Here is a 24,727-nt window from a genome sequence, read left to right as displayed (position 1 = left end):
ACTACAAAAATGTAGTTTATTTAATAATAATTAGTATTTAGTAATAATAATAACAACATAATAATGTTATTATGAAAAATTAAAAATATATTATGAAAATTTATATTATTCAGAATGTTCTAAAACAGAAGTCGGCAAGAAATGCACTTCTCGGCCGATTTCAGCAGGAGCCACCACTATTCTTCTAAAATCTAGAATTTGCATAAAATTTGAGAAATGTTCAATCACCCATGTCGAAAAGTAATTTGTTTGTGACAAAAATGTAATAACTTTATAATCATAGTAATTAAAAAAGCTAGAGCTAACGAATACCAATTCCTCAATTTACAGCGGCACACGCTGAAGATGTACATTATCTTACTCAAGACCGGCAACTTAGCAAAATTCCGAATGACCGACGAATGACATATAGTGTTAATCGTTGGTTTGATAAATCAAGAAATTTGATTTTTCAACAAATTAAAGCCTCATTTTATAAAAATTTGTTACAGTTTTTTTGGTTATCCTGATCATATAATGTTACGGTTCATGGCAGTAACTCGTCGCAATGCATAAATAATTTTGGAACAAATTGATTAAATTCCGAGTGTGGAATTTCCACACACTTCATATATAAGTTGCCGGCCATGATCTTACTGTAACAAAGAAGTAAAGAACTTTAATTGCATTCATAAACCTTGCTACTTAAAACGGAGAATTGCACGGTGCATTCCGAAGCGAATTCTGATAATAATATAAAATAAAGAGAGAGAATATAAAATATTGCAAGAAAATACAAGACAACCAATTATCTTTCAGCTGCCTCTACTCGAGTCATTTATTCATATTTCAACGTCTTTTTGCCAATGTGGCGAGTCGGTATTGGAGGAACGACCATATCAAACTATCATCTCACCAGAAAACATCATCCACTTGGTCAACACGATGACAGATGATGCCTTGGAGGCAATGAAATCAAAATTATTGGGCGATCAACCGAACACGTACGCCTACAGTAAGGCACTCAGCGAGGAAATCGTGTCGAGATGCGGACTACCCGTAGGAATCGTACGTCCATCGATAGGTAAGGGTTTTTTTTCTTACAAATATCTTCGATTCTTATTTACGTACAATTCTACAATGCAATAATTGCACAATTCAACAAAAAGACTTTTTTGAACGCCAAAATAAAACCAATTAGTTTTTTGAATACTAAATATTCTCCAGGAAATTTCCAAGTTGCTCTATCACGTTATAATTTTGAAAAATTTGCAATTAATGTTGCAAAAAAGTGCTACTTTTACATATTTTGTTATAGTACAACTACGATATATAAGATGCTAGAGAAATTTTATTGCAACCATTAAATTAAGTATGTTAAAATTGTCAGCTCAGCAAAAAGAAATTTGTCAATTTGACATTGGATTCGTATTCAACGACTTAGAAAACCTTTTAATTTAAAGAAATATTTATAGTTGAAAGTATTTGATAAATCATCAATAATCTAATTCACAATGTTTTTCGTATACAAACTTCCTTCTTCAAGAAAAGCAATTTGATCAGTTTTTATACTCAATCGTTTTGGAAAAGCTTTGGGAAACTTTGTTCTATACTATTTAGACGTATATCTTTTCCTATACAGAAATGTTCGCATCTCAACTATATCATTAAATAAATGTCGTAAAAGCCATGACCCGATTTCAGTGACCGCGTCTCATAAAGAGCCTGTGCCCGGCTGGGTAGATAATATGCACGGCCCGACTGGATTAGTGATCGGCGCGGGCAAAGGGGTGATACGATCCATGCTTTGCAACGCGGATTATCTCACTGATCTGATACCCTGCGATATGGCCGTAAACGCGACGATCGTTTTGGCTTGGCAAGTAGGAACGGAGAAGTCTACCAAGCCGAGATTCCTAAACGCTACGGCAAACCAGGAGAACCCAATTTCTTGGGGTGACGCCCTAGAGATCGGAAAGAAACATTTTTTCGAGAACCCCTTCTCGCGTAAGGGATATTACAACGAGCTTATGACAACGTCCGCAACGAAATAATCGCGATCTAACGACACGTTTGTTTTAGAACCGCTCTGGTATCCCGGTGGAAGACTGACCTCCTCTAAAGTTTTACACTGGCTTGTCGTCATATTTTTGCAAACCATACCCGCCTATGTATTAGACATTCTACTCATTGTCACCGGAAATAAGCCCTTCTTGGTACGAGTACAAAATAGAGTAAGCTCCGGATTAGAATTGCTTCAATATTACACCATGAAGCAGTGGATCTTCCGGTAAAAAGTTAAATTTGTTTTAAATACAGATATCTTTCTACTTACGACGGAAATTACTTTTCCGCGACTTCAATCGTAAATCGAATTAATCCTAAGTCGAATAGCATTCGTATTTCATACAAATAAAATATTATTTATGCAATATAATTATTTTATTACTAGGAACAATCATAGACTTCTATTTAGCAAATAATAAAACAAAATATTTTTTAAGATTATAATTCTTAATAAAGAGGAATGTAATTTAAATCACGAATGCTTAGTCAACTTTGTTACAGTCTACTAATTCATTTTTAGTCAACAGCATGCTGATCGTAAATCCAAAAAATTCATAAGTTAATATAGTCGTATTTAAAGAAGGATACCTGTATCTACAAATTCATTTAACGATCTATTTTTCGTATTCTGCTGATACATGAATTTAATTGCAGTAACGACAACTTGCGCGAATTGCAGCACCGATTATGTCCCGCTGATAAAGAAACATTTTTCATGGACACAAAGCTTATCAATTGGAATGAATATTTGTTAGCGTACGTCTTGGGTACGAGGCAATATTGCCTAAAGGACGATCCTTCGACACTGCCACGAGCGAGACGGGTTTTTAGATACTTGTTCTTCGCCGATTGTCTGTTGAAATTAGTATTTGGAATTTTCCTTATTTGGATAATGTACACTTGGATTTCCGCTAAGCCCATTATAGCGATGCTAGTCCAGTCTACTGAAGTATAGAATATAAAACTTGCTTAACCCTTTGCAGATCTACAGACTTAATAATGCATAGCGTATTGCGTAATTTTTAAAAAGCATATTCGAATCTATATTATATTTTATAATTTATAATTAAATTATATTTGTGGGAACTTCATAAATTCTTTTGAGTAATTATTTTGAGTAACTATTTGAGTAAATATTTTTTGATGAATCGATCAGATGAAATTAAGAACGATTTACTTGATCTTCGCCTATTTGCCAGAAATAATTCCCGCAAAGAACCAAGAGTAATTATACTTGATATGTATAATTAAACATAGTTGAAACATCGTTGAAAATCGATTTTTGTATATTTTAATTGCTAATTAGATAACTCCAACAAAAAAATTCGTATGTCTCATTATTTATAAGAATCTTTCATATTTTAAATATATGAAATTTAAATATACTAATATATAAATTTGTAAAAAAAATATCTTATACATCTTTTTCAGATTTTGTAAATTTTATTCGAAAATTGTAAAATGAGAAATCTTAGAATACTTCAAAATTCACAAGGAATTTTAGAAAAGATGCAAACTTTTTCACTATTTCTAAAAAATGTTTCAATTTATAAAAAAATTTGTTCAAAAAACGATCAAAAATTAATATGTATCATATGTAGAAAACAACCTTCTTTTTGATTCAAAATAAAATTTTGTTCTAAAATCACTGTAAACTTTTTAGTAAACATTATTTCGAAGAATTATCCATAGAGCTATATATAATTTCTTTCCTGCACGGGAGCAGGAAAGAACCTTTTTTGTGGCTCCAAAGGTATATGCTCTCTTAATATTCTGCGTCTGACTTTACCTTGTGTTGATAATATGATGTATTTTATAATGAATTGTATATAAATTTCGAGACTTAACGTGTTGTAACGTTGTTGATTGCACATTTCATGTATAATTTTCCCCAAAAAACGTGCCAATATTTAAAAACTTTATTATTCCTTATATACTGCAATATTAATAATAATAATAATAATAATAATAATAATAATAATAATAATAATAGTAATAATAATAATAATAATAATAATGAAATCAAATACTCGCAATAATATACATAGAATATCAAATTAGAAAATCAGATTAGAAGATCTTAAGGACTAAAAAATAATGTACTTTGATATTAATTTTAATAATTTTTTGCATTTTAAAATATTAGAAAAAAAACCAAATTTTGTGTGTGCAATAAATTTTGTGTGTGTGTGTGTGTACATATATATGTGTTTTTGATTATATGTCACTTTAAAGAAGAAAGTTAAAACAAGAAAAAGGTTTACATGTAAATAAACTAATGTTTATCGAGTATATGATAAGTATAGATATAATTTATTTTTTAATAATTATCGTTAAAACTATTTTATCGTAATATCCCATGCACAATAAAAAAACATTAAATGTTAGGAGTAGAAATTCGAATTTAAAACCAGTTTCCTCAATAAATATTAAACGCACGATGAATACAAATAGAATGTGAGGCATAAATCATGCAAGATACAACATAAAGAATTATTTATATAAAATGTTTAATAAGAAAATTGATTCTAAAATTCTAATTTCTATTCTTAATATCTAATATTTCTCTATTGTATACAGGGCATTATAAGATAAAACTAAGTTGTAACAGGTAATAATATAACGAAGATTTAACGAGCCTTATAGCTCCATTAAATACTTTCTCTGAGTTGAAGTAAGCATTAAAGGCAAACATGCGTTTTACATGCAAACGTACGTGTGTTTCATTACTACTTCAATCGGAATATAAACTTCTTTTATGAATTTAAACGAGAACTTTACATTATTTTATATTATAGCTACTATGTAAAATGTTTTATATATTGGATATTTTGTATTTTCTTAAGTTTTTCGTTTTTTAATATACTGATGCTGACAATAACAACTTTTTGATATTTGCTCTGCTAACTAAATAAAATATTAAATAAAGTAAGAAAAAATATTCTGTCAAAATAATCCTCCTCTATTTTTCCGTCTTACTTTTCCATCTCGTATATCATCTCTTATTGCAAAATATAAATAATCTTTTAGTTCAGACACACAACATTTAATAAACAGAATTTAACAAAAATTTAATAACAAGAATCTAAGATATTGCTTAAATTGCAAATCTGAAATTGAAATTGTCAGATTCAAAATGGCGAATTCAACATATAATAATAATCAGCTAATTAATTTTTGTGTTCAAATCTCGAAAATCTCGGAAATTTCTAAATATCAAATTTTGTGAAAATTATAAGTTTTATATTTTTAAGTCTTGTTTAAATTGATGCTAAATTCATGATCAATAAGTAAAGAACTATTAGCTCATACGTGATTCAAAATAAAAAAATTTTTTCCATGTCGAATAACGTAATTTAAACATGTTAACATTAACGTATTTTAAACATAGAATATGTTAAATATTGTTTTTGAGAGCGAAATATTCATGATTTCAGACTTCTCGGGCCTCCTAAAGTTTCTTATATTGGAACATCAACAGTTTTACGTATGCATATGCGAATAAAAACAGTTTTCTGTCTTTCGTAAGAAGCGAAGATATTCATCTTTAACCTGTACGTGCGTGAATTTAATTAACATTAATAAGTACTAAATCATTTTAATCAAAATGTATTTATGAACATATATATATGTATATTATAACTAAAAGAAATTAATAAGAAAATTTTCCAACAATTTAAAGAAACATAATAATTAAAATAAGAATAATTTTATTAGTTTTTCTTTTTTCTTCCGTCTTCTTTCTCTTTTTTATTTCCTTATTGTAAACCAGTATTTTTATTAAATTTATCAAATTTGCGCGCGCGTGTGTCTGTGGAATGTTTCTTTATAATGTTTTCTTATTAATTATTACTTAAATATAATACATATATATATATATAAATAGATAAATATTAATTAAAGATAAAATAAAAATCTCTCTCTCGCTCCTTCTTCATATACATAATTCGGCTACATTAATAACTACCTTAATATAACATCGTTCAATTACATATTAAAAAAGAATTACTATTATTATGATTATAACTGCAAATAGGAGTAATAACAGATGCATTATCGTGATTTGATCTGTCAAATGTAAATCAAAAAGAGGTCGTGCTATTTCAGCGTAGTTTCCGACCTGGATTAAGAGATTTTCACTTTTCACACCGATCATTTACATGGCGAAGGAAAACGATATACGGGTCACGGCATAAATAAATAGCGTTTACTACAAATGACGTGACCGCTCGTAAAGAAACTTTCGTCATCGCTCGCGTGTACCCTTTCAGCGAGAGAGGGAAAGTAGAGAGAGAGACGTAGTTACGAAAGGTAGTGTCTGTCGTATGTTTGAATATCTTTAATACGATTTCATCTAGGTAACATTTAAATATATAATAATAATGTAAGCGGAAGAGAAAAGAAAAGGAAAACAAAAAAAGAAGAAAAAAAAAGGAAAAAGATCTCATGCTATAGCAATTCAACTTTGTGAAAAACTTATAACTCGCAGTAATATTTGCCATTGCGTGGAATTCAACTTGTTATTCCGCATGCTTATCGTTATAATATTTGATCGTTCCTCACGCTCTCCCTCATTTTCACGCCCGCAAATTAGAACGAATGGTTTCGAAGAATGGAACGTATTCCATCGAACCGATTGCAAGGTTTGACAAAAAATAATTTAATTACGAGGCACGTTATAACTTCTAGAAATATTTTATATATTATATATGTATGTACTTTATTATATACTTCTAGAAATATTTTGCAAATTTTTTATAAAAAACCGGAAAGAAGTCGTGTTTATTTCATTGTAAAGATTATACTTTTCTCTATTTAATATTTAAATTTTATTTAAAAAGTATATAAAATTGCATCTATTTGCTATTCACGTTTTCAACCTGTATAACCACTATCTTTTGAAAACGGTTCCACTTGCAATTTTACACTTTCTGTTTTTGCAATTTCGCACTTTTTTACTAAAAAAAATAGTATTTGGCGTAGAATTTTCTTACAATTGTTATTTTTGTACCCAAAAAAACGGGAAAAAAGAATTTTCCATAAAAAAAACCTTAATAATGCACTTAGTTTTGATTACAATAAAACTTATCTAACGTGTAATGTATCTGTTATATGCAAAATGTATACAAATATAAACAGCTCTTTCTTAGGACTTTAACCACAGATTTCTCAAAACTGTGACGAAATAAAGCAACCTAAGTAAACAGGATCGTATTCTGCATCGAAAAGAACGAAACATGACTATTTGCATTCTTACATATTATATTTTTCTACTGAATAGACTTATCAATATATATTTGCATTATTTACTGGAAGTCCTTGACAGAGCACCGGCTTATTTTCCATTTAAAACGAGTTCGTATCGCAGCCGAAATCACAAAAAATTAATAAGTTCGGTCAAGTGCACAGAAGGATTACCTTGAAGGATCTTTTACATGCCGTAATGCGCGAGATTGCCGTTATCGGTCAATTCTCTGTCCACTTACATTTAGTAATAGCAAAATTAAATTAGTCAGTAATCAATTACATAATTTCAATATTAAAAATACTATAAACAGTGCTTTTAATACTCACAATAAGAAATAATAAATAATAACTGACCGATTTAATGCTATACTGCCAGTATTAAAATTTCTGTAAGAGAACTTTTTTTCCTTCTTCGCGCAAATAAATGACTATCATTGTGCCTCTCGTGACCTCACAGGAGAAAAAAAAAAAGATTTATCTCTCACCGGTATAAACGTGTGTGAAATGAGAGAATTCTTATTCCTCTTTTTTTAGTGGCAAATAAAAACTATATCATCGTGCTCGTTGTGATTTCGTATCGCCAGAAAAGAAAAAATTAATCACTGGTTAATCTCATGCTGCCGATATCAGATTTCTGTAATTGAAGAAAACGCATGAAACCTCTCTTTCTTCTTACCCCGCGCGAAGAAAGAGCGACTGCATCGTCGCGTCTCGCGTTATCTCGTAGAAAAAATGAATAGTAAGTATGTAACGAATTTGCCAGTTCAAGGGTTTAAAGGCTTCGAGTGTCAAGACTAACAGAAGAAATGTCTTTTTTCACGCGAAGGAACGACTGTATCATTATCTCGTACCGATGAAAAGCTGCTGAAGCGTCGCTCGCAAGGCTGCCGCAACAGCGATTTCGACATCAACGGGCCACGTGTACGTAATAATCTTATAATTCAGCCGACCGGTCGACTTTGGATCGCTCTTCTCTTTCTTTCTTTCTTCGTTTATCTTCCTCCTTTTTCGGGAGTTTAGAAACGTCAAGTCCGGTTTCGCGAGCCTGTACTCGAGACGACGAGCGCGATTCGATTACGCGAATTATGCAAGACTAGATTTCGTAGACGCGCGGGTGTGCGAGCGTGTACGCTATGAAAATAAATGAGAAAGCATCAAGTCGGGATCGGCGTGTGGTGTGCCTTTCCCAGTTCTACGACGACCGGTTCGCACCACTTCGCACCGAGCATGGCCGAATCCGAGGCCGAGGCACACGAAACAGTTCCAGCCGCGCGGCCCCACGTCGCATTCGTTCGCCGACCGTTTCTTCTCGCGGTAAGTGCAGCGCACGAGGGACACGACGACGATCGATATAATTCCGTGGATAATCCGCGATCCGATTGTATAGTAACGCACGGCCTCGCATCTCGAGTCTTCTTCCCTCTATCTCTTTGGTCGATCCTTCGATCGCGGGTGAGTGTGTGTGCAGCCACCGAGGTGCGTTCCACTACAAGATGAAACGGTAAGAAGTGTTATGGAACACGTGTACAGTTTCGCCGAATTAACGAGAGGCAAGCCGAAATCTCGAGGATCAACCATTATCCACGTTTCCCCTCCGCGAGCTAGTTTCAGAGGGATGCGTCTATCGTTAATCAAATTGCGTTAATAGAAGTGATCAGCAGTTGCGAGATAACGGCGCCAATCGCTTTATGAAAAATTAATTTTCTTATATAGTTTTCCAAATATATTGCGAATGACAATAATGCGCGATCGTTAAGATTACCATTGCCCACGTTCGAAAGAAATTTCTTTGCGGGCTTGTGTTTCTGCAAACTGTGTTACGTTTCAGATCCAACACATTCAAGAACGTTTCGACGTTCAATGCTACGTACAAAAAAAAGAAGGAAGTATCAGTATGCGAAAATTATGCCATTATGATGTAGCGTCTATACCGTTCATAATATGTATGTACATCATTTGTGACGCAAGTTATAAATGAAGTCAAATTCTCGATTTCTTATGAGAAAACGTGATTGATCGATTGAATAAGTTGTTGTTTTAGTTTTACGTAGATATATATTCAAAAAATAAAATTCAAAGATTATAAATGTCACGTACACTTACAATGTAAAGATGATTTAACAACAATCGAGCTTTATCTATTTAATTTTTGTTTTATCTCTTCAATAATGTTTAACTAACGTAAATGTTTAACTGGCTAATTTTATTACTGGCAATTTATAGATAACTGTAAAAATATATTACTTTTTTTAAATTAAACAGATAAGTATTTTTAATTAAATACGTAATATCCTGAGCTACTATTTCTCTGACTAAAGTATATCTTAAATTTCTTTAATTAAAAAATACCTTTAATTAAAGATTTCATTTCTTTCGAAGAAACGAAATCTTCTAAGACTTCTGGACATTATACATTTTTTAGATTAAATCTGATGCATCTGAGATACATTTCGATTAGGGCTGTTATTTGTATCAAATTATTTTTGAAGTTCAAAATTTATTTCAGGTTCAAAATTTCAAAAAATATTCGTGCGGTTGCGAATTTATTCAAGGAACGTTAAAAATATTGAAGCTAAAAAAAATTAACAAATATATATGTTTAAAATGTTTAAAATACGCAAAGAAAATATTAATGTTGCAGAATAATAATGTTATTTTTTGGCTATTCATATAAAAAAGTTACAAGTTGGAGTTTACACTCGCAAGTTGCTGATTGATCGTCAATATTGCCTTCAAACAATATCGTTATATCTAGCTTTCCTTTTTCTCAGCAAATTTATTTCACAGAGGCTTTCAAAGATTTCGTTTATGCGTGTTAGCAACGTATCATCAGATGCGCGTAACTAAAAAGCGCGGCAAGCTTCAAAGATTCGAAGGTTCGAAGCTCAAAGGCTTCGAAACAAATAACCTTATAATAAATATTGTTTAAATGAAATGTCTAAATTTCTTAATACGAGCTTTGCTTTTTGAAAACATTCGATGCGCGTAAAGTAAAATAATCTTAAATCGGCTGACTCTTACAATTGTAAAAAAAAAATTAGACATTTTATTTTCGTAAGTAATATGTAACATTAAATATTTTCTTCTCTCAAAATCACACGGAAAATTTCGTATTTACTAATTTTTCTAATTTCTATAGTTTTCAGTTTATCGACATTTGAATATTCTTTGCGAAAAACTCGTTGAATGCATAAACAATTAGTTTTTCGCTTTACATCATCATACATTATCATTCAATGCTGGTCTTAGAAAAAGACCTCATCAATCCTCTCTTACTTATTTCCCATACAGGTCACTATTGTTTAATGAGCCGGACCAATAAATATTCAATACAACGTGATACGGCAATTTACGAAAGTACACAATACAATTTCAATAACTGCGTAATTTCTGCTAACTTGATTGTTCGCGATCGCGCAATATTCAATTAACCCTGTAAAGCAAAACGATCACATCGTTCTGTCATTCGTACTAGCCGCTATATGTATAATTATGAATCGCGCAATACGCTCTAGATAATCTTTCCGTTCCGTATAAAAGAAATATAATTGTCTCCTCTTTCGTGACGCCACGCTGGAATTCCCAGAGAGAAATACATCTCGGTCGCGTCAACGAGTGTCGCCGGTCGCGATCATTAACGTTGTTCTTCTTTCTCTCGTTTTAGGGAGACTCTTGAAGAATCAGTCCCCTCAGCCGCAATGGAACAGAGCAAAATGAACGACGTAGAGCCGGACAGAGTAGCCGAGACTATCGGCGGTCGCAAGATCTTTGTGACAGGTGGCACGGGATTTTTAGGAAAGGTGCTAATTGAGAAGCTTCTGCGATGTATTCCCAAATTAGATCATATCTACATACTCGTCAGACCAAAGAAGGGAAAGGATCCCAAGCACCGGCTCGATGAAATATTCAATTCTCCGGTAAGCTTCAGTGAGTCTTTGTTTTCGAAAAGAAAGTCTTTGTACTTTCTAAAAAAAACACAATTGCGTCAATCGCACAGCACACTATGAGAGAGAAAAAAATAGTTGCAATTATTATAAATTTAACTATTCATGATCATTTTCCTTGCCAACAATATATTTATAGTCGTTTTCATCAAATTATAGCTATTAGTTATCGTTACGTAAATAATAAGCATTATTTAAAATATTTATATTTATTATAATTATGATTCTATTCTCTATATAAAAATGTTTATTTTATTTTTACTATTCATATCAAGATATTTTAGTTTTACTCTTTTAATATTTAAAATTACAAGTTATTATAATAAAACTTTTTCATAGCTGGTAAAACAAACACATACACACAAAAGATTACTAACTTTATAGCAGTAACAATTGTAAAAATAGAGCTCCTAACCGTAATGTTTTTACCATACAATTATGGCCACAAATACCAAACATTCTTTTCTCTCTCGGTGCACAAGAAGTCTTGTCGACCAAAATTTAATCAGGTTGCAAAATTTAGTCAAGTTAATAATTTTCTTTCTCAATGTAATTGCACTAGGATATAAGAAAAGAATGGTTTCTCTGAAATACAAAAAAATTACCCGATCAGTTACGTATCTGGAAATAATTATAACGGACTATCATATAACAATTATGCAGGATGAGAATAACGCTGCTGCTGTAGTCGCCACGCAAAAGTTAGCTAGTGCACCCAAATAGTAGGCCATTGTGCATAATTATTTGGTTGTATTAACCAAATCAGCAAAACGCCACAATATAAGCTGTTGATTATAGCAGCAAAATCATGTTTTTAGCCAAATTTATAGCAGCTTTTAAAATTATCTGCTGCAGCTAACTAAAATGCTATACCACATTTTACCATTTAAATTGGATGCAGCAGCCAATTTTTGGTTATGGCAATTTTTTTCTTTTAGTGATCTAGCAAACAATTCGAGCATCCGATGTAATTATCTAATTGGTCCAACGTACGATTACTTTCAGATCAATATTTTGATGTACGATGTTTATACATTTTAGCAAAATCTCCATTCTTTTCCGTGCGAGCGAATTATCGTGGTGTATCCCGCTTCGTTTTAACACCCGGAAAATTCACATTCCACCTTAGCGTTCGCGGTAGGAGCACCAAAAAGAGAAAGTGCGTGACTATGACTTTGCTATTGCGCGTTGCGCGCGGGTTGCATCATTGTTGCCTTACGACGATATCACGGAGGTACAGCTGAGAGATCCGCGCGCGCTCAGCAACGTTTCCTCTCGCGCCTCATTACTTCGGATATTTTCTCAAGTAAAATTCGCGCCGCGCGGTGAAAGTACACTAAACCGGACCGCACTACCGTCGTAACCGACCCATCTATGTATGTGACGAAAGAAATCGAGTCAAGGCCTCCTCGAAAATATAGCGAGAGAAGAGATGGCGATTATATTGGTATTGCGCGCGCCAGTCTCGGTGAAAGTACGGATTGCGCGTTTCGTGGCGCGCGTGTTATGTCACGTCTTTCGAATTTTTAACGCAATACCGTAAATACGTTGCCTTATACGCGCGCGCGCACGTACGTGCGTACCTCTGTCCGGTGAAATTCCGTTTAAATTAGTCATCATTAGAATTCGATTTTCCCGATTATATCTGTTTCACCCGGAAAAGAAAGAGTATTACAAAAGTTCAGGACTTAATTCTCTACTCAGCTTAGCTTCAATCGGCAGAGTAAACACGACACAAACTGCTTTTCGTAACAAACTGCTGCTGCTTTGTTACGAAAATTTATGACTATGTAATTTCGCATATCGCATTAACGATATTTTTGCGAAACTAATTCACTCGGCAGTATCGCATCAAACGATTGTATCGCAACTGAATGATAAATTGATGAGATACTGTAAAACTTTCAAGTTTAAGCAAAATGTGCAAAATCATCCGTTTGCTGCGTAGTTATAATCTCAGCTATATAAAATACCGGCAAACGCATCGTTAATATAACTGGATAATTTTTAATTCCATTTCTTCTACCTGCATAAATTCTCACAAATAACACATTCTATGTCGATTGCGGTACACGATGATGTAATTATATAAAAAACACATACAGATCTTCTATTATAATCTTTTTACTGTGGAACAAAACAATTTTATTATATATATTTAAAAAACAACTTGAAGCCAATTAAAAACAACTTAAAGGCGAATCTGTCAACAACGTAAACTACAATCTACATAATTCTAAGTTGCACAGCATTATGTTAATATTCGTGATGCTCATATACTCTAGAACTTTTTTGTAAATTATAAAAACGATTTATTACTCGTATGACTCGTACGAGTACACGTAACAGAATGATGAACACGATTCACTTGAAATTAAAATTACAGCTTTTCGAGAAAGTCAAAGCCCAAAAGGGATTGTCGACGCTTCAAAAAAAAGTAACCGCAATTTGTGGAGATGTGGCATTACCGGGGCTTGGATTATCTCCAGAAGACCGAAAAATGCTTATTGAGAATATTAACATCGTGTATCACGGAGCAGCTACCGTCAGGTACGAATAACTAAGAAAAATATTTCATTCTAATCCAATTAAACCTTAAGCTTCTTCAAATTTATATAGCCTTTCTTTGAAAATTATAAAATAAGAACTCTTGTAAATCTTTAAATATCTCAGAATTTACATGTGCAAAAGAATTCTAAAAGTAATAGACTTTTTGAGCATTTCTGAAAAATGTTGCAATTCGTATGGAAAAAATCTGAGAAATTTTTGAAAAAATTATATAGTCGTATAAAAATTAAAAAAAAAAATATATATATCGCTTTGTTACAACAATGGTATAAATCAAAGACAAAATTTTTCAGTTTAAATTTTCTGAATAAATCATGAAAATTTTTTAATATTTAATCATTTTTGAGTCCAATTTTACTATAACTTTGATTGTAAAAGAATGAAAATTATCATCAGTTGTGTGTGCATTCTCAGTATCATACATTCTCATCACACAGAATGCTCTTTTTTCCAAACAAGTAAAAACTGATTAATTTTTAAGCTGTATGTTGTAGCACATAAGCACAGAAAAGAATATGAAGAATTCTAAGAGAAATTTTCACTAAGAATTATTTAGAGACATTATAAATTTAAGGTATCATCATGTCTTTAATAAAAATACGGTTTTAAAAATATTCAACAAGTAAAATATTAGCAACTTGCGGCAGATTGATTCGTATTGAACTCGTATTCCGCAAATATAATCTGACGAGCAGAATCCGTTATTTCGTAATCATTTAAATGGAATATGTCACATTGAGTGGTTACGAAACGATAAATTTCGTTCGATAGATTTCTGCGGTCAACCTGTCATCTCATTCCATTAAAACAAATTTTTATATTTCTGTTAGCATCTTGTCAATAAAGTTTTGCAACACTTTTCAAAATTTATTCTTGAAAAATTTACGTAATTGTTTTCTCTTTTTACATATAATCGTTCATAAATCTAAAAATTATAAAAATATAGAAGGATCTCATTATTTATATGACATTAGCTTGATACAAAAATGTTTTAATTAAAAAAAAAAATTATAAACATAATTAAAAATTTTCATCATAAACATATTCTCTCGACAATAAAATTTTTTTATTCACCCGATCGTAATCTTTTTTTGACGCAGATTTGATGAACTGCTGAAGAAAGCGGTACTATTAAATACACGTGGAACGAAGCTGATGTTAGATCTAGCCAAAGAAATAAAGAATTTAGTTCTGTTCGTTCATATCAGCACGGCCTATTGCCATCTCGAAGAAAAGGTAACTAGTTTCTGAATACTTGCATGCCTTATCCCACAGAAAAAAAAGCTGAAAGACCGGTTTTGACAGATTTTGCGTGAGAAACCATATCCTCCACCCGCGGATCCTCATCAAGTAATTAAATGCGTCGAATGGATGGATGACGATGTGGTCGAAGCAATGACGGATAAGATTCTAGGCAAACTACCTAATACGTATGCTTTCACGAAGGCTTTATCGGAGAGTCTCGTCGAAGAATCCATGTCGCACATCCCATGTATAATTCTGAGGTAGCGACAAAAGCAAAAAGTCCTATTCTAAAGTATATGCTAATTAGATCATAAACATTAAGACCCGGTTCCACAACTCACGGTTAACTGCTAACGGAAGATTAATCGACTACCTATCTTTCTCTATATTATTATCTAAGGAGAGACAGAAAATCTATTAACCTCCCGTTAGCAGTTAACCGTGAGTTGTGGAACCGGGCCTAAATATTTCCATTAAACAATTTCGTCCGTTAGACCAAGCGTAATTATTCCTATCTGGAAGGAGCCCTTACCTGGCTGGACAGACAATATCAATGGGCCTACCGGTCTTTTGATCGGGGCTGGGAAAGGAGTGATCAGAACGATGTACTGTAACGAAAACGGCTACGCCGATTATCTACCCGTTGATATCGCCGTCAACGGTATTCTTCTTGCCACATGGAATTTTATTTATTTCAAAGACTACGAAAAACGTGTTTTTAATATGACGAGTAGTGCAGAATTTCAGGTAGATGGAAAATAATCCTATAGAGGTCTATGCATCTAAGTATATATATATCTTATCTTCTAACAATTCGAAACGAGATTTTCACCCTTGTTCACAGATTACCTGGGCGGAAATAATAAACCGTGGCCGAAAGATAACGCAACAGTTACCTCTAAACGGAGTCGTCTGGTACCCAGGTGGTAGTCTGAAGAAATCGCGACTCATGCATAATATTTGTATATTATTCTTTCATATGATTCCGGCGTATATCATCGACGCGCTCCTTTTTTTAGCGGGGTATAAACCAATGTAAGTCATTACACAAAGACGTTTCTCACACACACACGCACGCACGCACACACGCACACGCACACACGTTTGATTACTTGTCGAACACACACGCACACACACGTTTGATCATCTTATCGAACACACACAATCATGTTAATTTCATCTGTATTACGCAGCATGTGCCGTGTACAAAGGCGTATAAACAAAGGATTTGAAGTATTCGAATATTATGCTAATAATCAGTGGGATTTTGAAAACAAAGTTGTTGAGGACATAAGAAAAAAGATTAATAGTACAGAGACGAAAAAATATCAAGTACACGGCAACGATATGGATATAGATGCATACTTCACGGATTGCATTCACGCTGCCAGAATTTACATCTTAAAAGAACCTGATGAAACACTACCAGCGGCTCGTCGACATTTAAGAATGTAAGTGTGAAATCGCGTGGAAAAAAATACGTTTTTCTATGTAAATTGGTCTAACGCTTTTTCCTTTTCGCAGTATGTACTGGGTGGACGTAATCACGAAGATACTCTTCTTCGTGTTTATTATATACCTATTAGCATCCTGGAGTGAAAGTTTTAGAACACTGCTCACGACTGGTATGACACACGTTACGAAAGGATTAGAGAATATGTTGTAATTTAATCAAATTAGAATTGTTATCATCGACCACATAAAGATTATCTAATTTTTATATAATGGTTTTCTATCATTTAATCTCAAGGACACGACGGGGTTATAAGTATATAGTGGTACCTTGTAGTGTACACTATGCAGTCAAAGGTGTGCACTAAATACGGGTAAAAAAACAAATGTAAATAAAGGTATTATTTACACAATCATCTGGTTTTTATTTTTTATGAAAGTTTTTAAAGCACTCATCTTTAAACAGACTCCTGTACTGGTGGTTCGTAACCCTCCGGTCTGTCTACCTTGGAACCACTGTCGCCGACCTCCTCGCTCTTATTGCCACCTCCGTCTCCATGCAACTCTAACAGTTTGCTGAGTTCAAAGCGCGGCTTCTTTAATACCTTTACCTGATAAAATTACATTCTTATTGTTTACCGACACTTTTGATATTCTATTAACATTATTAATGTTCGCAAGAAACAGTAGATATTTTATTGTTGCAATTGTTACTTACCTTACGAATGTAAACGTCATGCAGAGGATAAATACCCTGTGATGCCTTCTCGATATCCTTAGCAGTAGCATCTGGAAGCAGTTTACTAACCACGCCTTTTAGATCGGTTTTAGTAACGTCTTCTGTGATGGTTTCAACCATCTTCTGTCTGATTTTTTTAACCTAAATTAACCCATATTAAAGTAATACAAATAAGACATTAACGGGAAAAAATTACAGAAGACACTTAGCAACAACTAAAAAATTAATGTTACGTAAATAGTATCATTAAAATACAACTAATTCGACCTTCAAGTATTTTATACAGTTAAATTAATATATCATTATTTTTTTTACTTTAGATAAAATATTATGTACATATAAAAAGTAAAAAAAAATGTTAAAGGCTTTTGTAATGCCCATAGTCAAGTGACGAGCAATTTAAATAATCTATATAGTACAATATATTAATACTGTAATGTAGCACGTTCCTATATCACTACTTACTGAAAATGAAAGTAGTGTGGTAAGCGACTGCATTAATATACGCAACATCTCCTACCATATAACTATCAAGAAAGTTAAAATGGATAATGGAGTTGCATATGACATGTGCAACTCATAAGGCTGGGACACAAACCTGCGCATGCTGAGCATAGCACGTCTTCCTCGTGCTCAGCTGATCTTTATTTGTAAAACCAATACAGAAGACTCGAAGTAGATAACCGTCTGTAGTCTTCACGTCCACATTGGCCTCAATCAATGTTTGCCACTTTTTCACCATTGATCGAAGCTTGTCCGTTGTCAGATCCATACCATGGAAATTGGTTAATACATTACGGCCTTGGACATCTTCGGCAATCAGCCTAAATTTTCGGAAAGATCTCTCTGCATCTTGATCACTTTGCAAATCAGCCAGAGATACTTCAAACACTCTGAACTTTAATCCCTCGGAAGCAATCTCTGCAAAATAAAATAAATATCTTGTACAAATAATAAATGTAAACTATGTTCGATAAAAAATGTATATATTTACTCATAAATGTTGTTTTATGCAAGTTAGCTAAAATGTCATGTAAAACAAACAATACACATGAAAAGAGCAATGTAAATAGCAAATTAAAAATATGAAACCAAGCTCTATGCAACATATAATTTAACAGATACATAGAAAAAAACTTAGTATTAAATTAAAACTTAATATATTTTATTTAACAATTTTTTACAAACAAAATTATATTTCTTTCTTATATATAATAAAGATAATTAAATTTACAATAATTCAAAAATAAAAGATATTTTCTAAATAAAACTGCTCTTTTTTTCTATCCCACTTTAATTTAGAAATTTAAGGAAAAGGGATCTTACTTGTTCCTTGAGTTCTGTTGACCAAGGTTTTTCCAACCTGTCGGTTGGCAAACATAGATGGTGCTTTAACATCATACCAGTCCTTACGAGTAAAAGGATCCACGCTAAAAATAATAAACACTCGTGTAAGTCACTTTCTCAATGTCTTCTTTAAACGACTGATAAGCAAATTGAATAGGGTTAGATTTCACTGCGATACGCGAATCTCGCGCGCCAATCGAAATAGAGCGAATAATTTTTACTACGCGTAATTATAATTAAGGCTACACATTACGCGAACGGTAATCACGATATCACGCCGAAATCGAAGATGATAACGCAACAAAGCGGCGTTATCCGTGACAGCACACGTATGCACGCGTCGCACGCATTGACCTCGCAGAGTATCCCACTTAATCGAAGGCATCGCGCGAGACAACGAGCCGGCGAAAAACTCTTCATGGGCACAAACCAGCCTGCTACATCCGAGATGCAATATACTCTACTCACATCTTCTTTTTCACGCCCTTTTTGCCTCCTTTCGAGAGCCCCTTATTCTTGCCGACCGCCATGACTTCGTCTTACAGCAGAAAAGAGACAATATGCCAAGCGGAAACGTGAACCTGCCGTCCCTACTGCTGACCGACCGAACCGGAAGTTACTACTCGAGTGAAATATCTATGAATCCTATAGGTAATGTGCATGACTTTTTGGGTCTCTTCTATGCTATGTCCATGTTTATTTGGTTCTGTTTCATGCACATTACCTACGGGATTCATAGATATTTGACTATACATAGTTCAATGTGCACATTTTGTGTACATAGAGGCGCTGATGGATGAAAACACCTTAAAACGACGCGATGACCGCTCTTAGGTTTCTCTCTGTTAATAGTATATTAATTTCAATCAAATCAAATATAATATTTAATCAAAATTATAAAAGAAATTAGATAATCGTTCTTGCTTTGATAATTGGCTTTAAATTATTCTTAATTTCAAAATTGAGCTTATAAAATATTGAAACTTCTCTCACGAAGCAATAGAAATAGGAAAAGTAAAACATTTGACAGCAATATATTCCTTTCCTTATAACAGAGATATTATATAAGTATAGTAAAATAATACGCACATAAAACAGTAGGGGCTATATCTTCTAGAAAAAATGTATGTATCTATTTCTAACATTTTTAGGTATACCCGAAATGTATGTCTTTTTATACCATATGAACTTGAAACAGAATCTGCAGTAAAAAATCATCTGGGTGAATATAATATAAATTAATCCGTCAAAAATTAATCTGCATAAAGACATTAGCCCAATATTTAACCTAATACTCGTCCTATTCTCAGTCAAGCCATAAGTTCACTTCGCATAACGTAACCTGTTGCGCGATCTCCTAATCTCAAACCTAATCTCACATTGGTATGATCAAGCGATGTCTGATCGTGGTGCCCATTCGGAATTTCGTCTTATTTTATTAAATGTCGAGGCACGACACCACAGCGGCAATTGTGCTCCATTAATCTTTAAACCGTTATCGCTGAATCTTTTATGGTTCAATGATCCTTCGTCTTTTTCCATCGCGTTTACAATTCCAATTCCATCGCGTTCCAGCAGAGCGGAACGCGCGGGAACAGGGAGTGCGCCCCCCGGCGATTTACAATCATAAACTGTCGGCGCTGGTCGGCGCGCCGTGTATATACATGCGCACGTACGCATGTATATACACTTATCGCGGGAGCATGGTTTTATTATGATTTTTGAGCGCCAGGTGGCCGCGTTTTTGTTGTCGATTTTCCGTCGGCGGCGCGGCGCGACGCAGCGCGGCTTCCTCAGCGCCATTACATCGATAAATGTCACCGCGGCGGCCGCCAACAGCAGCGTGAAATACTGCCGCCGGGTGCACCTCGTTTACCTGATCCGTACCGCGTTCTACCGCGCGAGAAAGCGACACGAGGAAGGTGGTGTGCGACGGAGGAAGAAGACAAGAAGATTCACGCGTCCCACTCTTGCAGCGAGTTACCGTCATCATCATCATCATCGCGGCTATGTCGACCAAGCGAAAAAACGCGGGCGGCAAAGCAAAGAACCGCCCGAAGCAGCGCAAGGTAGAGTACGACGAGGAGGACATCTCCAGCGACTCGGAGGTTGACGATGCCGAGGCCGACTCCAACGCCGACGGCGAGGACGCCATCGCCGAGGACGCGCTCGCGGATGACTCGAGCATACCCGAGCTGCCGGCTCCCGAGGTAATACTCTCTCCTCATTATCCTCCTCTCTTCCCCCCTTTTTCCCTCTCCCACCTATGAGGAGAGCGCGCGAGCTCTCTGAGAACTGCGGCACGACGCGACGCGGATTTAATTCAGAATTAACAATCGCTATTGTCTATGTTCAAAAATTTACATATTAAAACGCACCGACGGTAGTTAGACCATTTTAAAATTTTAGTTGAAGTAATTATAAAATAATTTATGGTATTACATACAACATTAATTCTATGATAAATACAATGTATAGTTATTACTTTTATAGTTGCCTACCACTATAATTTTTTTTCTGAATGTGTGCATTAATGCTGCGTTCTGATATTTTTGCATTATGTACGCTAGAAATTTTTAGCAGTTAATATCATAACGAATCTTAAAATCCAGAGTCTTAAAAGAATATACTGCAATTTGTTTTTTTTTTAATTTACTGATTATTTAAAAAGAAATACATATATGTATATATAAGTTCTTCTGTCACACTTTTTTCGTTTATATTTGCTTTACACTAAAGATTGAAAGTTTGATCTAGGTCTGGCTATTTTTACACATGCACAAAGCATTAGATCTAACATAGAGTAACTAAGAATTCTATTTTATATTAGGGTGGCTGGGGCAAACCTGGAACATTGCTCATGTGTGGCCTTACTAATTGGGAAATGGCTGGTCGCAAGGCACCGCCTAAGGGAGTGAAAGCGAACGTAGGACGTAGCCTGTGGACGCCGCACACGTTTAAAAACTTGAATGATGCGAGAGTACGACTGATTGCATCCGGTCCTGCCGCATCCCACAGCATTATTGTTACCGAAAATAATAGATGCTTGGCTTTCGGTAGAAACGATAAAGGTAAGCAAGCGATATGCGTCTTTATATACAATAACTGATATTATAGTTTGTAATTTTACAGTTATTTTCTTTATATTAAGGTATGAGTTTGTACATACAACAGGTTATCATTTATCTTTATTCCTTTGATTAAATCTGATAAATCTGAAGCATATAAGAGCCAAGAAATTCACAACAAATCTGCTTTCATACAAAATTGTTAACTAAGCCCTGGTTACATTGTTGGACATACATTACAATAGTCAAAAGAAATTTCCATGGGCATTGGGGCACAAATTTCTCTCATTGTTTCACAAACCGCAGGATACCAAAACTTCTTTGATTGGCCTGAAATCGATTTTTTACAATATGTTATTTTTACATCTAAATCTCTGTCCTTTTAGAGCCTTTAAAAAAAACCATAAAAGAGTCACAAGGCGATAAGTCCTATAGAAAAGATGTCTCAACACTTTCCTTTTTGATCTGACTTTGCATGTCTAGACTTGTCTCAATGCCACACACAAACGATCTCAAATGGGACATGCTTTCAATTGAGCATGCTTTGTATTAAAAATTAATGCTTACACAAGTCTGTATAGATTTTATGCTGGTACAGCACGTCTCAATAAAATTTTATATTCAATGTCCTAGAAGCATTAATCTAAATTCGACAGATATATATTAATTGTATTTAAATGTACAATTGCGTAAAGTTTTGTTCTGTCGACATTATTGCTGAAGCCGCATTTTTTCAACAGGTCAATTGGGTGTCGGTGACACCAATCGTCGCGACGAGCCCACTGAAGTCGAAGCCTTAAAGGGACACACGGTTATAGGGGCGTCATGCGGACGTAATCATACTTTATTTTTAACGAGCCGTGGCATAGTTTTTGCTGCCGGCGACAATAAACTGGGCCAATGCGGAGTCGGCAAAAACGACCCGTGTATTGTGACCGCCACCAAAGTTAAGTATTCCGGACCACCGATAGTGAAAGTGGGATGCGGCGCGGAATTCTCGATGATCCTGGATATCAAGGGTGGCTTGCATTCGTTCGGATGTCCAGAATACGGCGCTCTGGGTCATAACACCGACGGCAAATACTTCATCACAAGTACGAGAATGGCATTTCATTACGAGAAAGTGCCTAAGCGAATTGTTTTGTATGTTGAGAGGGGTAAGGACGGCCATGCGACACCGTTGGATCATGTTGAGATTACGGACTTCAGCTGCGGTCACTATCACACAGTCGCAATTGACAGTAAGAATCGTGCGTTCTCTTGGGGATTCGGTGGGATCGGTCGTTTGGGGCACAACGAGCAGCGCGATGAGCTAGTGCCGCGTCTTATCAAGTTTCTGGAACCGCCCAGTCGCGGCGTCCGTGCGGTGCACTGTGGCAGCACGTACAGCATCGCGATCAACGTACACGGTTCCGCCCTGATGTTCGGTCAGACTAAGCGCACCGGTGAGGCCAACATGTATCCCAAACCGATTCAGGATCTATCTGGTTGGGAAATTCGATGCGTTGGTTGTTCGCAGACAAGCGTGGTAGTTGCGGCTGACGATTCCGTTATCGCCTGGGGCCCCAGTCCTACGTTCGGAGAATTGGTAAGACATTAAAGAGACATCAAAGAGTAAATACAATTGTGAACGGTTAACCGAACTTAAAGATATATAACTAAAACCATAAAATCAGTTTACACTAGTTGATTCTAAAGTGTTTTCCAAGAATTGTATTTACTTTATTAAATTATAATTTAATTTTCTCCCAGGGTTTCGGTGAAATGCGAAAGTCATCGACGACTCCGATGGAGGTGAAAGCCTTGGAAGGTTTATACATTACTGCCGTTACATGTGGTCTGTCTCATACGCTTATGATCTGCCGAGATGATACTGAGGAGGAAAGAGCCAAGATTAGTAAGCTTCAGGTGTACTCCGTTTAAAATGTATTCTCCGACCCGCGTAAATGGGTTTCTACTGCGTCACTATTGCAGATGATCGAATCGGAATGGGAATTCTTATTTCCCTTCAATAAGCTACAACTACGTTTTAACGAATTTTAATAAAATAATCCGAGAACGATAACAATAGATCGCCACAAAACGTCCAGAAGAGATATATAGGGTTAGATATTGCTCTACTTTGTACTTCCAGTTTTTACTTAACACACAAATGAAAGTCGATTTGTAATATTTGAGACCCATTCTGTTAGCAGCTCAGGATAATAGACCAAACAAGATAGATGCAAAAATATATTTTGATACGTTACTATTTTATTAAAGTTTGCTGTAATTTTCATCGAAATGGAGATAGATTATTCGTAGAGATGCTGAAGAACTGGAAAGAGAACTTGTAGAAATCAGCAGTAACTGCCTTTATTTTTATCGCTTTCTTAATCCATTTACCTGTTCAAATAGTTTATATCATTGATTCATCACAGCAGTACCTGAATCATTACATCTGCAGGAATCGTTTTTTACATATACAGGGATAATCTCTGTAATAGGATTAATGCGAGTGAACCATCATTCAATTAGATAATATTTTAACGGTTGTATGTGAATTAAATTTTGGTTTGCGTTTTATTAACTTTATAGGAAAATAATTTAACTTTTTAATGTTAATTTTAAATTAAAACATGTTACTTAGAAAACATGTAACTTTATTTCTAATATAAGTTTTTTTAATATATGTAAAGTGAATTTCCATTTATAATATCATATATTGTAAAGTGATAAAAAAGGGAGCTGTGGAATTCTTTTTAGCTGGATTAGAGAAAAAATTCATCAAATTCAGGCGACTGACATATTTCGAATTTTAAGATTTTTTCCAAGATGAATTTTATAACACATGGTACATTATTGTAGATGCGTTAAAGAAGCTTGGTCGAGTACACAATAAAATAGAACTCCGATCACTGCCAGAATGTATTACGAATATCTCTCATTGTGATGACAGACATTCATTCCATTCCGTTCCATGTAATACTCTCGTGCGATTTCTGCACCGAAATATTCTTCTGATAAACTTGAGATGAATGTACAAGTCCAATTATAAAATAAACGAATTTTTTAAGAAATTTCTATCGAAA

At 34.4% G+C, this 24,727-nt stretch overlaps 4 protein-coding genes across 6 annotated transcripts in view; 3 read left to right on the top strand and 1 right to left on the bottom strand.

Moving 5' to 3' along the window:
* Positions 1 to 5,001, top strand: part of LOC105833047 (putative fatty acyl-CoA reductase CG8306) — a 31,612-nt gene extending 26,611 nt beyond the window's left edge. For both annotated transcript variants that reach the window (XM_036292025.1, XM_012674453.3), the window contains exons 4-7: positions 799 to 1,063; positions 1,684 to 1,986; positions 2,062 to 2,269; positions 2,701 to 5,001. In XM_036292025.1, the coding sequence (XP_036147918.1) occupies positions 799 to 1,063; positions 1,684 to 1,986; positions 2,062 to 2,269; positions 2,701 to 3,001 (1,077 nt within the window). In that variant the 3' untranslated portion in view covers positions 3,002 to 5,001. The remainder of the gene's footprint in view (positions 1 to 798; positions 1,064 to 1,683; positions 1,987 to 2,061; positions 2,270 to 2,700) is intronic.
* Positions 5,002 to 5,873: 872 nt separating this feature from the next.
* Positions 5,874 to 16,915, top strand: LOC105833048 (putative fatty acyl-CoA reductase CG5065). 2 transcript variants are annotated; one of them, XM_012674457.3, is made up of 9 exons: positions 5,874 to 8,607; positions 10,958 to 11,210; positions 13,624 to 13,787; positions 14,906 to 15,041; positions 15,111 to 15,310; positions 15,545 to 15,797; positions 15,895 to 16,085; positions 16,244 to 16,501; positions 16,575 to 16,915. In XM_012674457.3, exons 2-9 carry the CDS (start codon positions 10,992 to 10,994, stop codon positions 16,714 to 16,716), a joined length of 1,563 nt encoding a protein of 520 aa, XP_012529911.1. In that variant the 5' UTR covers positions 5,874 to 8,607; positions 10,958 to 10,991; the 3' UTR covers positions 16,717 to 16,915. The 2 variants fall into 2 exon arrangements, with proteins under 2 accessions (XP_012529911.1, XP_012529910.1); XM_012674456.3 differs by having other exon boundaries at positions 5,874 to 8,794.
* Positions 16,904 to 19,181, bottom strand: LOC105833049 (40S ribosomal protein S3a). Its single transcript, XM_012674458.3, has 5 exons — positions 19,057 to 19,181; positions 18,568 to 18,671; positions 17,840 to 18,162; positions 17,221 to 17,382; positions 16,904 to 17,113 (listed from the first exon to the last, which is right to left on the bottom strand). Exons 1-5 carry the CDS (start codon positions 19,116 to 19,118, stop codon positions 16,961 to 16,963), a joined length of 804 nt encoding a protein of 267 aa, XP_012529912.1. The 5' UTR covers positions 19,119 to 19,181; the 3' UTR covers positions 16,904 to 16,960.
* A 1,218-nt stretch (positions 19,182 to 20,399) lies between these two features.
* On the top strand, positions 20,400 to 24,712 carry LOC105833045 (protein RCC2 homolog). The gene is made up of 4 exons (XM_012674452.3): positions 20,400 to 20,798; positions 21,419 to 21,659; positions 22,397 to 23,244; positions 23,409 to 24,712. Exons 1-4 carry the CDS (start codon positions 20,598 to 20,600, stop codon positions 23,577 to 23,579), a joined length of 1,461 nt encoding a protein of 486 aa, XP_012529906.1. The 5' UTR covers positions 20,400 to 20,597; the 3' UTR covers positions 23,580 to 24,712.
* The last annotated feature ends 15 nt before the right edge of the window (positions 24,713 to 24,727 follow it).

This window comes from Monomorium pharaonis, chromosome 9 (assembly GCF_013373865.1).
Source record: "Monomorium pharaonis isolate MP-MQ-018 chromosome 9, ASM1337386v2, whole genome shotgun sequence".
Taxonomy (NCBI): Eukaryota; Metazoa; Arthropoda; class Insecta; order Hymenoptera; family Formicidae; genus Monomorium; species Monomorium pharaonis.
This window is presented reverse-complemented; position numbering and strand designations above follow the sequence as displayed.

Bases quoted from the DNA above. Each gene is read 5' to 3' on its own strand.
- LOC105833048 (XM_012674456.3), top strand. The intron at 15,311-15,544 runs GTAGCGACAAAA...TTCGTCCGTTAG, and splicing joins ATCCCATGTATAATTCTGAG to ACCAAGCGTAATTATTCCTA. The intron at 15,798-15,894 runs GTAGATGGAAAA...CCTTGTTCACAG, and splicing joins CGAGTAGTGCAGAATTTCAG to ATTACCTGGGCGGAAATAAT.
- LOC105833049 (XM_012674458.3), bottom strand. From the start codon at position 19,118: ATGGCGGTCGGCAAGAATAAGGGGCTCTCGAAAGGAGGCAAAAAGGGC. The intron at 18,672-19,056 runs GTGAGTAGAGTA...TATTATTTTTAG, and splicing joins AAGGGCGTGAAAAAGAAGAT to CGTGGATCCTTTTACTCGTA. The intron at 17,383-17,839 runs GTTTGTGTCCCA...GGGTTAATTTAG, and splicing joins GCTATGCTCAGCATGCGCAG to GTTAAAAAAATCAGACAGAA.
- LOC105833045 (XM_012674452.3), top strand. From the start codon at position 20,598: ATGTCGACCAAGCGAAAAAACGCGGGCGGCAAAGCAAAGAACCGCCCG. The intron at 20,799-21,418 runs GTAATACTCTCT...ATTTTATATTAG, and splicing joins CCGAGCTGCCGGCTCCCGAG to GGTGGCTGGGGCAAACCTGG. The intron at 23,245-23,408 runs GTAAGACATTAA...ATTTTCTCCCAG, and splicing joins GTCCTACGTTCGGAGAATTG to GGTTTCGGTGAAATGCGAAA.